This window comes from Nyctereutes procyonoides, unplaced genomic scaffold (genome assembly GCF_905146905.1).
Source record: "Nyctereutes procyonoides isolate TBG_1078 unplaced genomic scaffold, NYPRO_anot_genome, whole genome shotgun sequence".
In the NCBI taxonomy this organism is placed as follows: Eukaryota; Metazoa; Chordata; class Mammalia; order Carnivora; family Canidae; genus Nyctereutes; species Nyctereutes procyonoides.
The window spans coordinates 7,270,444-7,285,574 of record NW_026575033.1 but is presented as its reverse complement, the minus strand read 5'-3'; the positions used below and the strand labels follow the sequence as shown (position 1 = coordinate 7,285,574).

The following is a 15,131-nucleotide window of genomic DNA, read 5'->3' as shown; positions in this document are numbered from 1 at the left end:
TAAAAAGGCACTGGGAATGCATGAAGCCATACCTGTATGGTGTAAGAATATTCAGAGGAGGTGGCTTATCACTCTGGTTGTAAATGTCAGCAACAGGATTAGGAATGCTGTTCTTTGAAACCACCTGCTGGTCTTGAACTGTGGAACTTTTGAAAGCTTTTTTCATGTTGATATCCTGTAGTGACACTATTTAGAAAAAAAGAGCTCCAGGTTGAGTTACATAGAAATATTTTTAACTGTTTAAAAATAAATCTTATTTAAGACACAATCATAAATAGAATTTATGATTCTAGAACAAAATCATGTTTTTATTGTTCATTTAAAACCATGCTTAAATAGCATGTGAATTCCTTTCCTCTTATAAATAACAGCTGTCTCTATAAAATGAAAACAAATCATGTGTTTTCTTCTGTAGTGATCTAATTATTTCTTTGAACCTAGTATTAGAGCATCATTCTTTATAATAGCATTTTTCAGAAACCACACAGGAATATAGTTGAGTATAACAGGAATGTAAATACAAAGGTTTGGGTATCCTAGAGGAAAAACACATTCAGTTAATACCAGTTGAATTGTAATATGTAGGAAATATGTCTGCAAAAGGTATACAAATGTAAAAAAACACATGAAGTTTTCCTGATGTTAACATGAAGGAAAGACGGCAAGGCTTTTCAAAGTGTGTATAGTCCTAGGAATAAAGTAGCAGCATATAAACTACACTTAGGGGTGAGAAAATCAGGGCTGATATTTTTGTCTGTTTGAACACTTTACATTTCATGTATTAACGTATCTAACTTTGACATGAACCTTTTGAAATGAGCAACCTGGCCCACTAATCCACTTGACCAATGAAGCCAAGAGTTAGTTGGGTGTTAAGCGACCCTTCCAAGATCACCCAGCAAAAAAATGAAGACCCAGAATAAAACAGATTTCCTAAGTTGGTCAAATGTTTCTTCTACTATAAAATCCATGCCAAAGAGTATCATCAGGTAAATCTTGACTGGAAAAAGGATTTTAAGGATATGAGATACACTGTGAAATCTTATTAACTTTAATATACAGATTAACATTTTCCAGCTCAAGGTCTATCACTGGTATGCCAATTGCAAGATTCCACAACAAAACTGAAGGAAGATGAATAAACACAAAAAATCATTTGTGGTACCAATTTGAAAAATGAATGACTGGCTAAAGATGTTAAATTAAAATGCCTTATCTGAATAGACCAAATAGCTACCCACAGTTTTACTTTTTTCAAATGACATCAATTTAAAAAATCAGATTAAAAAATATTCATGATGGATATTAGAATTTCAATGCTCTACATTTTTATTACATTTCTAATTCTTTAATTTAATATTGACCTTTGAAAAATATCTGATCATGAGTAAACATTTTTTAGATGATGAGGGATGAATTCCCTAAAACACTACATTTAAAAAAACTAAAACTTCCATTTTTTTTTATTAATACTACTATGGTAAGTCTCGTAAAAAATCAGATACAAAGATCAGTTTAGTGCAACAAGAGAAATCTTTACTACCACTATATAAAGGTAAAAATAATGGTTAATCTGAAAATTTTTCTCAAATATGAAATGCCATATCCTGTACTCTTTTTGGAGATTTTTTTCCAGCCCAATCTCAGTTTCTCATTCAAAAGATACAGAAAGTGAAATCTTTGAAAAGGAACTGCTGGATTTTAATTTTATTGAAACTGTCACAATTTCAGGGGTATGGCCTCAAAATGATTATCAGTTACCCACATGGTGCTTACCATATTAACTTTATTTTACAACCATGATGCCTAAAGGCCTTCAGTAAATGCTATTTGTTGAGATGTTAAGTCACCAGAATCACCATGATTATTTACTGGCATGGACCCCAACAAGAGCAGCAGGTGGACGCCTTCACTCAGTCATGCTGGGTATGTACCACCCTCCCTCATAGCTGGACCACATTTTGGAGTGATTCTGTGATTTTTTTAGGCAAGAAAGTATCTTTGAAATAATTCCCAATGACTTCAACTAGGGTTTCTAAGACCAGGAACATTCAAAGAATCCTTTAAAACAAATACAATATGTGTCTATTTTTTAAAAAGCAAGTATGGATAGCATGTATGAGGTAGATAAGACTTTTTAAATTACTAACTAAACCAATGTTGGGGGCTCCACCCCCCACCAATATTCTTCTAGAAAAGGACAACATGAAATATCAGCACACCACCCCAAGGAAAAAGCAGTGATTACACCGCAATTAATTACTACCGTCTTGTCAACATCACTTCTAGCTCATTGCTCTCATGCAATTACCTACCCTCTTCCACTGTTGAATCCAGCTGGGTAACTTTGACAGCAAGGCGATCAATTCTGTCTTGAAGAGAATTTGCTCTGATGTAGAAGTTGTTAGCCTCATTAAACAGCTCACCAAATATGTCTTCAGCATGTTTGCCTAAAGAAGAAAATGAATGGAGAAGGCCATCTGTTAAGAAGTGCTGAGGCAGCCTTCACACGTTCTCACCAATGCCGATTACTGTCAACACGTGGGATTTTGTGCAAATGACTATAAAAATAAAGTGTCACAGTCAAAGGCCTTTAGAACTTTTGAAAATGCAGTGTGGATAATAACAGATATCTGAAATTGACCTGAAGTTGTATAGTTTTAAAATACCCCAGAGAGTAAAGAATTTTCATTTAATTGCTACATAAGCCACCCTGCGAGTTGTTTCTCATTAAACTTCTTTAAGAAAAAATTACTCTCATTTTGTATGCTCTATGTATAAATAGAATCTTGGGACCTTAACCTTCCTTTTACTTCCCAAGATAATTAAATAAATCATTTCCAAATTTAAGATTTTGCTTCATTCACAATCAGAAACATTAGATATCTTACATTGTACCTAACACTCTCTAATGGCATGAAATTGTTCTAATCCACATTTTGAAATCTAAGTATATAGTGCTGACTCTGGCACTCTCTAAAAATCAATATTTTATATTCTGAGTTAAATTTTTCAATATGGATTCTTGTGAGTGCCAGACATAACTACTCCCACTTTTCTAAAAATGTAATAAAAAACATTTTTAAAAAGAGACGAGGAAGGATCTGTGTGAATTTCCAAATCCTAACATCATTCCTTTATTCATTCAATAAACATTTAATAACTATCTATCCTGAGAGTACAAGGCACACCTTCATCTTATCTCCTCTGCCAGAGAGAACCACTTTTTAAAAAATAGACTTTACTCTTTAGGACAGTTTCCAGTTCACAGCATTAAAATTGAGCAGAAAGCACAGAAAGTTCCCATGTACTCCTTGCTCCGCCACACACAGCCTACCCCACTGTCAATATCACACACCAGAGGGATGCATTAGTTATAACTGATAAACCTGCATCAACACGTCATTACACCCAAAGTTTTGCTTACATCCGGTTCACTCTTGATGTTATATATTCTATGGATTTGGACATACATATAAAGACATGTATCCCCCATTATAGAATCATACAAAATAGTTTCATTGACCTAAAAATCCTTTAGGTGGACCTAAAATGCTGCACCTATTCATCTTGCACACCCACCCACCCCTCACCACCACTCAACTCCTGGCAACCGCTGATTTTTTTACTGTCTCCATAGTTTTTGCCTTTCCTAGAATGTCACACAGTAGAAATCATAATTAATTACAATTAATTATATTCACTTAGTAATAAGCACTTCAGGTTCCTTGATGTTTTTTCATGGCAAGACAGCTTGTTTCTTTTTAGCGCTGAATACCGTCCCACTGTCTGGATGTACCAAAATTTAATGATTCATCTACTGAAGGACATCTTTGCTGCTTCCAGTGTTTGACTGGTGTTGTGATGAATAAACACCTGTGTGCAGGTTTCTATGTGGACATGAGTTTTCAACTCATCTGGGTAAATACCAAGGAGCAAGACTGCCAGATTGTTTGATAAGAGTATGTTTATTTTTACAAGAAACAAACTGTCTTCCAAAGTGGCTACACTGTTTTGCATTCCCACCAGCAACATATGAGAGTTCCTGTTGCTCTACACCCTCATCACCATTTGGGTGTTACTGGTTTTCTGGATTTTAGCCATTCTAAAAGGTATGAAGTGGTTATCTCATTTTATTTTGCATTTCCCTGATGACAGATGATGTTAAATATCTTTTCATATGCTCTGTGCTGCCATCTGTACACCTTCTTTGGTGAGATGTCTGTTGAGGTCTTTTGTCCATTTTTAAATCAGGTTGTTAATGTTCTTAGTAATGAATTTTAAGAGGTATATTATGGATAACAGCCTTTTATCAGATCATGTCTTCTGTAAATGTCTTCTCCCAGTCTGTGGTCTGTCTTACTCTATTGACAGTATCTTTCACAGAGCCCAAGTTTTTCATTTTAATGAAGTCCAGCCTATCAATTGTTTCTTTCACTGAAGTGCCTTTCTTTGGTGTTGTATCTAAAAAGCCATCATCGGGCAGCTCCAGTGGCGCAGCAGTTTGGCACCGCCTGCGGCCTGGGGTGTGATCCTGGGGACCAGGGATCGAGTCCCACGTCGGGCTTCCTGCATGGAGCCTGCTTCTCCCTCCGCCTGTGTCTCTGCCTCTCTCTTCACTCTCTCTGAATGAATGAATAAATAAATCTTAAAAAAAAAAAAGCCATCATCATTCCCAAGGTCATCTAGATTTTCTATGCTACCTTCCAGGAGTTTTATCGTTTTATATTTGGGTCTATGTTGCATTTTGAGTTAATTTTTGTGAAGGGTGTAAGGTCTATGTGTAAACCTACCTCTTATTTGCATTTCTACCAACTTATCACTCAAATTCAAAGAGAACCTAAATTTTGTGGATAGAAGATTTAAAGTAAGAATCACCATGATGCTTTCCAGTGCTTTACAATTTATACAGTGCTCTGATTCCCACTTTCCAAACTGTTTGCTCTAACTCACAACATGGCAAACTGTGAGAGTGAGAATGATGCCTATCTGTTTAGTGCTGCAGCCCAGCCCTAGAACAATGTCTCCCGACAAATGCCTGTTCCATGAATGCACCAGCTCATAAGGTCAATAGCAAGTCTGTTTTCATTTTCCCAATGACTAACCTGACCATCAAAAGGTGATCTGTCCAAATCTCATGGCTAGTAAATGGTGGAAAGAGCTGAAACAAAACTCTAGCCTTCTAACTTCTAGCTCCTTGCTTTTATCATATACATCCCTAAACTTCCTTGTCTAAAAATCAGCAACTTCCATGAATTATTTCAGGCCATGAGCCATTTGGTAATTTCCTGTTTACTTAATGAAATGGACTAAAAAATATGTGCTGCTTAAATGGTTACTCTCAGACACTGGATGAGCATTTCTTGGAATCTAAAATTTATAATCTCATGAATTCTCATCGTGTAACTGTCTTAACAAGAAGAACTTTCTCTTAAAAAATGAAAGCAGTAAAGAAGTCAATAAAAACATCTTTGTATCTAAAAAGTCATACCTCCTGTCGAAGGAAGGGAGATCTCCAAGACTACTGATTTCAGCTGAGCAGTAAACTGTTTCTCTTAAAATGTGGTACCTATTGCATGGTCCTCTGGAGTCCCTTAAAATCCTGCCAACTAGTTTCCCACAATATAGAAAGTGGTTCCAAAAAAGGCAAAGGAATAAAGTCTTCTCACACAAATGATATGTTTTAAAACTCTGTAACTAGATGTGGTATCCAGAATTAGAATTACCAATCCAGATTGGTATCCAGTATTTGTTCACTATCTTATAAACTCTTTCCTGAGTGCTGGCCTGGCGTATCTAATTAGCTCATAAACATCCCCATGTTAATGTCCTAAAAGAATTTCAAATGCTGTACAAACTCCAAAAGGAGTTTATTTTTACGTTAAATCAAACCTGCATCCCCACATGGAAAGGCCTTAAGCAACCCCAAATGAAGCCCAAGGCAGAAATGGAGTCATCTGTGGCTGTCACCTTCCACTACAGCTCACCAAACACCAAACCTCATCACTTGTCGTTCTCTAGCACCCCAGAGTTCAGACCCTCCCCGTTTCCTTCCTGTATTACATACATCAAGAGCTTGGTTTTTTTCTGCTTTCAGATTCACCTCTCACCCTCAGATCTATTCATCACCCTGCTGCCAAATGATCCTCCTTAAAGAAAGATCTGACTGTCCTTCCTACTCAAATTGTTCACTGCTCTCCCATCATCTCAAGATAAAATCTAGGCCTCTCGGCAGGGCACAGAAGGCCCTGTGCACCTCACTTCTGCCCTTCCTTTGTACTCCGGTTTGAATGAACTACTTGCAGTACCTGAACCCATTCCCCTTTCCCACAGATCCTGCTACTGCTCTGCACTTTCAAAGCCCTCTCATGCTTTGCCACCTCACTCAGAATAAAAGCCAAAGGCCATGGGAGGTTTATAAAGTGGTTTAACTCCGTTTACCCTACTGGCCTTATCAACTAGCACCCTCTCCCTTGTGTATTCCCCTCCAAGTACATGATCTCCTTGCTCTTTCTCAGACATGCCAATCATTCTCACTTCTTGTCATGCTTTGGGTTTCCTGTTCCTTCTCCCTGGATTATTTTGTCCCAGAGACTCATATGGTTTGGTCCTTCATGTCATCTAGATCTATACCCAAATATAACCTCCCAAGTGACACACCTCTAGCAACCTTAGCTAAAACAGCAATCACTTCACCACACACGCACCCTTGTCCCCTCCCTACCATATTCTTCTTAGCACTTATCACCATCCTGTAATTGTACACTTGGACTTACTTGTCTCTTGCCTGTCTCCTTCCTCTAGAATGTATGATCCAAGAGGACAAGGACTCTCCTTGGTTCTGCATACTCCCCAAGGTCTAAGGCTTATATAGTAGGTGCTCAAAAAGATTTTGGAATAAATAAATAAAAATGCATTAACTTAAGATTAATCCTTCAGGATGCAGATAGGGGTCTGTAAGATCAGATGCCTTTCTCTGTGTTCCCACAAATACCCTCAGTATACTTCAATAACAGGATTCGTCACATAACTTGAATGTTGTCTTTGAATAAGTTCTTTGAGGGTATGAGCAATGTCTTTTATCTCTGCATTGCCTCTGCTTAGTGCTCAGTGAGTACCTCTGAAAAAAAAAAAAAAAAGAATGATCTCTACCAGTGTTTTCTTGTTAACAAGTGCATAAGCAGGAAATGCTCCCTGCTCCAGTAAGTTTGGGGAAACCTGGGCTAAAAAGATGAAACATGCTTCTATGCCTTGGGGTATATCAAATCTTTAATATGCTAATGTGCAGTTGGAATCTGCAAGAGAAGCATCTAGCATGCCATGTTTTTAAACTGACAGGGCCTGGGAACACCTAATAACATCCTTTGGAACTACTGTTTAATGACACCCATTTAGGAAAATGTCCCTTCAACTGGATGATCTGCAGGCAGAGTACCATGTTCCAAATAGTTTATATCCAAGACTATCAGTTATTTCTTTTGAGTATCAGCCATGGTCAAAACATAACCAACTAATTTTTGTCTATTTGACCATTCACAGTTTAAGAGACATAGTCCAGGCCATACACACACACACACACACACACACACACACACACACACACCTCGCCAGCAAGAAAATCCTTTCCCTTTCCCTTCAGTTATGCAGAACTCTAATGAGTAGGGACAGCACAGATCACCAAAAATATGGGAGTATACACCATCACCCCTTGCAAAGATCCACGGCACAGGCCGTGGAGGCAAAGAGTGGCGCTCGGCCCCACTGCAGGACGGGCAGATCCCTGGCGCAGTCACACCAGCATTCTCAAAGCACAGCAGCGACTGTTGAGAACCACACTCTGCTAGATGCTGTACAAGTTGAAAAGGATAAATAATATGTGTCCTTTACCTTCAATGCTAAAAATTCACTCACCCTATTTGAAAAAAAAAAACCATGCAATTGATACTATATTTCTATAGAAAGTTCTCAATTTATAAAAACGAAGCAGAAATTAAGGACTCATACTTAACTTTTTGCCAGCTGCTCTAAGCTAACAAGTGATTAAAGAAAATGGAAGACACTATATTTTCCTGATGAACGAGAATAAAATGTTGCAAATTACAGTATTCAGTTTTGCAAATAGCAACTTATTTGAAAAGCTTAATTTTACTCACTCTTTCAATGGCAAGTCCATTAATAGCTAAACTAAAATAATTCTGAATTGAACGAAAGACCATGCTGAGGTAAGTGCAATTTATTCATTCTTTACTGACAAGGGATCCACTTATGGATTTATTAGTACCATTATCAACCCATATCCAAGTATGTCAGGTTGAGAAGTGTGCCTCTAAACTGCCAAAGCATTCAAAATTGTGTCTGGGTTTTCTATTACATTTAAAAGCAAAGATTTACTGGAAACAATCGCTGTGTCTGATAGGAGTCCTTTCTGTAGAACAAGAAACCAGTCCTAACAAGGTCCTTCAGAAATTTTAATAAACACACCTAGCAACACATCTTGATTTGTGGAGATTTTGGCATTTCATTTTCTTTTTTTAAAGATTTTATTTATTTATTCATGAAAGACACACAGAGGCAGAGACACAGGCAGAGGGAGAAACAGGCTCCATGCAGGGAACCCCATGTGGGACTTGATCCTGGCACTCTGGGATCATGCCCTTAGCCGAAGGCAGATGCTCAACCACTGAGCTACCCAGGTGTCCCTTGGCATTTCATTTTCCACTAAAAGTAACAAGGCTCCTTGGGAAAATGACTGATTCTAGGGCTGAGTGTGGAAAAGTATAAGATGAGCCTAGTATACCTTGCTGTGCTTTTCTTAAAAAGTCCAGAAGGACTCAGAGAGTGGCAGAAATATGTCAAAAAGACACAGGAGCCAGTCCAGAAGGGCTCCCATTGGCCAAATCTGAGAAAATGTAAGCATCAAAGTAAATAATAAAGACAACAGATTATAACCCACAGAACAAAATAACGACCCATGAGTTCATATGGACATAAATGAGTGAATGAATGACAAGGAGTGAAAGTACTTACAGCAGAATTCCAACTAATAAATGTAGAAAAATCAGGGAATGACAAAAATCATCTTTCTGCAACCACCATAATAGTATTTGGGGCAAGAATCATCAATGGATGCTGACAGTAGTGGAGAGAAGTGGATGAAGATAGGCTATTACAAAGTCTCAGTATGTTTCCCCATAAGATACTTATTAATTACGGAAGGAGACAAAACTGTAGTTACTGAAATCTATGGACAAAATGTGATTGAAAATGAGATGTGACTGAAGTCACCACAAACAGTTATGGGACAAGCACAGATTATGGGCTTTGTGAAGAAATGCACTGAGGAGGCTGTGACATCACTCTGTCATAATCCTGCCAATATCCTAAATCTAATCATGAGGAAACATCAGAAGGCTCAGACTGAGACATTCCAGAAAATAAATGGTCAGTTCCCTTTTAAAATGTCGTCATAAAGTCAAAGAAAAATTGAGGAACTTTTCCAGATTGAAGAAGAGAGTTAAGTATATATATGTATGTGTAAATATATAATATTTATATATATATTTATATGTGAATATATACTTATATACTTACTAAACACAAAATATGTAATATTAAAAATATAAAATACTAAATATATGTTAAATATTACATATATATGTATGTGTGTATGGGAGAAAGGACAGCAGGAAGAATCATCTCTGAGGAAAAGAAAGTGTGGTAAAACAACATACAAGTGAAAGTCTGAGAATTCTCTACTGTTTTTGACCTTTTTCTAAGTCAGAAATTATTTCAAATAAAAAAGTTAGAAAAGAAACTTTATTATAATATTTGTAGTAAAGTCCAATTTCCAATGAATTCCATAAAATAGCAAGTTATAATCACTGGGCCCTGAGATTTTCTCCCCCTTTTTAAAGTTTTAGGTTTTTCTACTATGAAAGTAATCCACACTTATTATAAGAAATACAGAAAATAGGAGGAGGGGCAAGATGGCGGAAGAGCAGGGTCCCCAAATCACCTGTCCCCACCAAATTACCTAGATAACCTTCAAACCATCCTGAAAATTTACGAATTCGGCCTGAGATGTAAAGAGAGACCAGCTGGAATGCTACAGTGAGAAAAGTCCGCGCTTCTATCAAGGTAGGAAGACGGGGAAAAAGAAATAAAGAAACAAAAGGCCTCCGAGGGGGAGGGGCCCCGCGAGGAGCCGGGCTGAGGCCGGGGCGAGTGTCCCCAGGACAGGAGAGCCCCGTCCCGGAGGAGCAGGAGCTGCACCAACCTTCCCGGGCGGAAAGGGGCTCGCAGGGAGTTGGAGCAGGACCCAGGAGAGCGGGGATGCCCTCGGGCTCCCGGGGACACTAACAGACACCTGCGCCCCGGGAGAGTGCTCCGAGCTCCCTAAGGGCTGCAGCGCGCACGGCGGGACCGACCGGAGCAGCTCGGAGGGGCTCGGGAGCGGCTCCAGGGAGGGGGCTGCGGGGCGGGAGCGCGAATCCAACAGCGCAGGCCCCGGAGCACAGGGCGCCGGGACACAGCCCAGGATCCCGCCTCCCCCTGGGACAGGCAGAGGCCGGGAGGGCCCAGGACAGCGAGGACGCTCCTGCCCCGAGCTGAGCAGATCAGCGGCCCCGCCCCGGAGCCTCCAGGCCCTGCAGACGGAGAACCGAGAGCCCCGAGCCCCGTAGTTCCCGTAGTTCCTGCGGAGGCTGAATCCAGGCTTCCAGAGTTGCCATAGCAACTGCGACTGTTCCTCCTGAGACCTCACGGGGTAAACAACCCCCGCTGAGCCCTGCAGCAGGCAGGGGCAGAGCAGCTCCCCCAAGTGCTAACACCTGAGAATCAGCGCAACAGGCCCCTCCCCCAGAAGACCAGCTAGAGGGACCAGTGATACTCCCCCGTGTTCCAATACAACTTGTTTTTGGCCACTCTGCACTGAGCAAAATGACTAGAAGGAAAACCTCACTTCAAAAGAAAGAATCAGAAACAGCCCTCTCTCCCACAGAGTTACAAAATCTGGATTACACTTCAATGTCAGAAAGCCAATTCAGAAGCACTATTCTACAGCTACTGGTGGCTCTAGAAAAAAGCATTAAGGCCTCACGAGACTTCATGACTGCAGAATTTAGATCCAATCAGGCAGAAATTAAAAATCAATTGAATGAGATGCAATCCAAACTAGAAGTCCTAACGACGAGGGTTAACGAGGTGGAAGAACGAGTGAGTGACATAGAAGACAAGTTAATGGCAAAGAGGGAAACTGAGGAAAAAAGAGATAAACAATTAAAGAACCATGAAGACAGATTAAGGCAAATAAATGACACTCTAAGGAAGAAAAACCTACGTTTAATTGGGGTTCCCGAGGGCGCCGAAAGGGACAGAGGGCCAGAATATGTATTTGAACAAATCCTAGCTGAAAACTTTCCCAATCTGGGAAGGGAAACAGGCATTCAGATCCAGGAAATAGAGAGATCCCCCCCTAAAATCAATAAAAACCGTTCAACACCTCGACATCTAATAGTGAAGCTTGCAAATTCCAAAGATAAAGAGAAGATCCTTAAAGCAGCAAGAGACAAGAAGTCCCTGACTTTCATGGGGAGGAATATTAGGGTAACAGCAGACCTCTCCACAGAGACCTGGCAGGCCAGAAAGGGCTGGCAGGATATATTCAGGGTCCTAAATGAGAAGAACATGCAACCAAGAATACTTTATCCAGCAAGGCTCTCATTCAAAATGGAAGGAGAGATAAAGAGCTTCCAAGACAGGCAGGAACTGAAAGAATATGTGACCTCCAAACCAGCTCTGCAAGAAATTTTAAGGGGGACTCTTAAAACTCCCCTTTAAGAAGAAGTTCAAGTAACTCTGAACGTGAATGGGCTTAATGACCCCATCAAAAGGCGCAGAGTTTCAGACTGGATAAAAAAACAGGACCCATCTATTTGCTGTCTACAAGAGACTCATTTTAGACAGAAGGACACCTACAACCTGAAAATAAAAGGTTGGAGAACCATTTACCATTCAAATGGTTCTCAAAATATACCCTAAAAACTACAGAACACTTCTGAAAGAAATTGAGGAAGACACAAAGAGTGGGAAAAATATTCCATGCTCATGGATTGGCAGAATTAATATTGTGAAAATTTCAATGTTACCCAGGGCAATTTACACGTATAATGCAATCCCTATCAAAATACCATGGACTTTCTTCAGAGACTTAGAACAAATTATTTTAAGATTTGTGTGGAATCAGAAAAGACCCCAAACAGCCAGGGGAATTTTAAAAAAAGAAAACCATATCTGGGGGCATCACAATGCCAGATTTCAGGTTGTACTACAAAGCTGTGTTCATCAAGACAGTGTGGTACTGGCACAAAAACAGACATATAGATCAATGGAACAGAACAGAGAACCCAGAAGTGGACCCTGAACTTTATGCTCAACTAATATACTATAAAGGAGGAAAGACGATCCACTAGAAGAAAGACACTCTCTTCAATAAATGGTGCTGGGAAAATTGGACATCCACATGCAGAAGAATGAAACTGGACCACTCTCTTGCACCATACACAAAGATAAACTCAAAATAGATGAAAGATCTAAATGTGAGACAAGATTCCATCAAAATCCCAGAGAAGAACTCAGGCAACACCCTTTTTGAACTTGGCCACAGTAACCGGAGAAGGACAAACAGTGTATGTTCTCATTCATTTGGGGAATATGAATAATAGCGAAAGGGAATATAAGGGAAGGGAGAAGAAATGTGTGAGAAATATCAGAAAGGGAGACAGAACATAGAGACTCCTAACTCTGGGAAATGAACTGGGGGTGGTGGAGGGGGAGGAGGGTGGGGGTGGGGGTGAATGGGTGACGGGCACTGAGGGGTACACTTGACGGGATGAGCACTGGGTGTTATTCTGTATGTTGGTAAATTGAACACCAATAAAAATTAATTTATAAAAAAAAAAAAAAAAAAAAAAAAAGAAATACAGAAAATATAGAAAGGTAAACAGTAGAGAAAATGGCTCAAAGTCCAATCTAAGACATCTACTGCTAACATTGATTTATTTCTTTTGTCTTTGTTGTGTTTGTAAGTCAAAAAAATATAATATACACCCTGATTCTTATTGAAATGTATTTGTGAGTATAAAAGTAATATATGCTTGTGGCAGAAAATCTGGAAAACTCAGAAAAATAAAAAGTAAGGAATGTCACCCACAGTTAACCATAGTAAATTTTTTGGTATACTTCTTTAACAATATTCTTTCTAGCATTTCATAAGAACAAAGACAAGAGAGGTTGATTATTAAGCATATTCAGTTTATTCAACAAATACTTAATAAGCATCCACTGTGTACCAGGCACCATCCTAGTTGCCTAAAGAAACACAGCAGTGAACACAGCAACAAAGCTTATGTTATATACAGACAATATATGAACAGATAATGTCACGTGATGCTGAGTGCTATGAAGAAAATAAAAGACTGTGAGGGAACAGAGAGTGGTAGGAAGAGGGTAGTACATAGGTAGTCACAAAAGGCCAGGGAACCATGTAGATATCTCAGGGAGGAATCTTCCAGGCAGAAGGCAGAAACCTGGTTGGTGTGGGAAGGCAGCCTCCAAGAGCTCAAAATGGCCAGAGCCCAGTGAATGGAGGGAAAAGTGGTGGAAGAGAGCAAATACATTCCTTCCCTGTGGAGGTGACAAGCAGAGTAGGGAGACCAGACAGGAAGCTGCTGTTGAGCAGAGATGCCGTGGTGACTCAGACGAGAACAGTAGCATCAGAGGTGCCAACAGGTGTACGAGTTGGGTACATATTTTGAAGAGAGCTGGTATTAGAGAAAGACATAAATAAGAACTGGAAGAGTAGAGTTCTCATTTGCTAACAGAGAAGAGGGGTGGGGAAGAGAAAGGAAAGAAAGAATTCAGTTTTAAACCTGTAGAGTGTGAGATGCCTATGAGAAATCCAAGTGCAGATATCTTGTAGGCAGCTATATACACAAGTTTAAAATCTAGGAGAGAGGTGAAACTGAAGACATACATTTGGAAGTCACCAGGTAAAGACGGTGCTTCAAGCCATGGGCCTGGATGAGATTGCCCAGTGAATGTACTCCAATGACCAAGCCTTGGGAGTACTCTCACATGCAGAGGTTGGGAGGATCACCAAAGAAGACTAATAAAGAATAGCTTATGAATGAGGAGAAACACCAGAGGGTGCCAGCCCAGAAGCCAGGTAAAGAAATGTCCAGACTTACGACTTGCACCGGATTTGGCAATGAGGAAGTCACTGGTAATGTTGACAAGCACAATTTCAAGAGTGGATGGGACAAAACTCTAATGGGGACAAGAGAAAATGAAGAAAGTAAAGGCAGAGGAGGTATGGATGTTCTTTCGAGGTATCCTGCTGTGAAGGGGAGCAAGAAATGGGGAAACAGGTAGAGGATGGTCTGAGGTTTAAGTTGGGAGATTTCTCCATATATTAATGTTTGGTAGGCATGATGTACATGGGGGGAGGGGACGGGAGAAGGGTATGATGCAGAAAAGAGAGAGAGTGAACGTAGTTGTGGAGTGAGCATGAGGGTAGGGGGGGCCAGTGTTTTTGACAGAAACAACAGTCACCATGTTAAAGGAGGGTGAACAGTACACATTGGTATAGGACACATCAGCAGACTGATCTGGCACAAGGGGGTATCTGGTTCTCCTCTGCTTTTATTTTCCCAATGAAATAAGAAGTAAGTCATTTGCTCAGAGGAGGAAATTTGAGGTGGAAAGAAAGATTTGAAATAGGTACTCTAAGGGTAGGAAAACTAATTAACAAAGGAATCACAGCAGGATTGCTGAGCAACATTGAGGGCTCACCTGAGGAATGTGCTCATGATTTTAAATGTCTCTTCTTTTCTCATATAAGCATTTAAAGGTACAAATTTCCCTCTATGCACTTCTTTAAGTAAATCCCACAAATACGGGGTTCATTATCACACATCTTAGAAATAGTTTCTAATTTCCTTTTTTGATTTCTTCTTTGACCAAGGATTATTTTAAAAGATATTGCTTCATTTTCCAATATGTGAGAATTATCTAAAAAGATTATTATAATTACTATCTCATTACCATCACTCTTTATGATATGAATCTTTCAA

At 39.6% G+C, this 15,131-nt stretch overlaps 1 protein-coding gene across 3 annotated transcripts in view; it reads right to left on the bottom strand.

The window, feature by feature from the left end:
* The window catches only part of WASF3 (WASP family member 3), a 140,943-nt gene that overhangs the window by 20,231 nt on the left and 105,581 nt on the right, over positions 1 to 15,131 (bottom strand). For all 3 annotated transcript variants that reach the window (XM_055317458.1, XM_055317457.1, XM_055317459.1), the window contains 2 exons: positions 2,316 to 2,450; positions 33 to 186 (listed from right to left, as the gene is read on the bottom strand). In XM_055317458.1, coding sequence (XP_055173433.1) covers positions 33 to 186; positions 2,316 to 2,450 — 289 coding nt within the window. The remainder of the gene's footprint in view (positions 1 to 32; positions 187 to 2,315; positions 2,451 to 15,131) is intronic.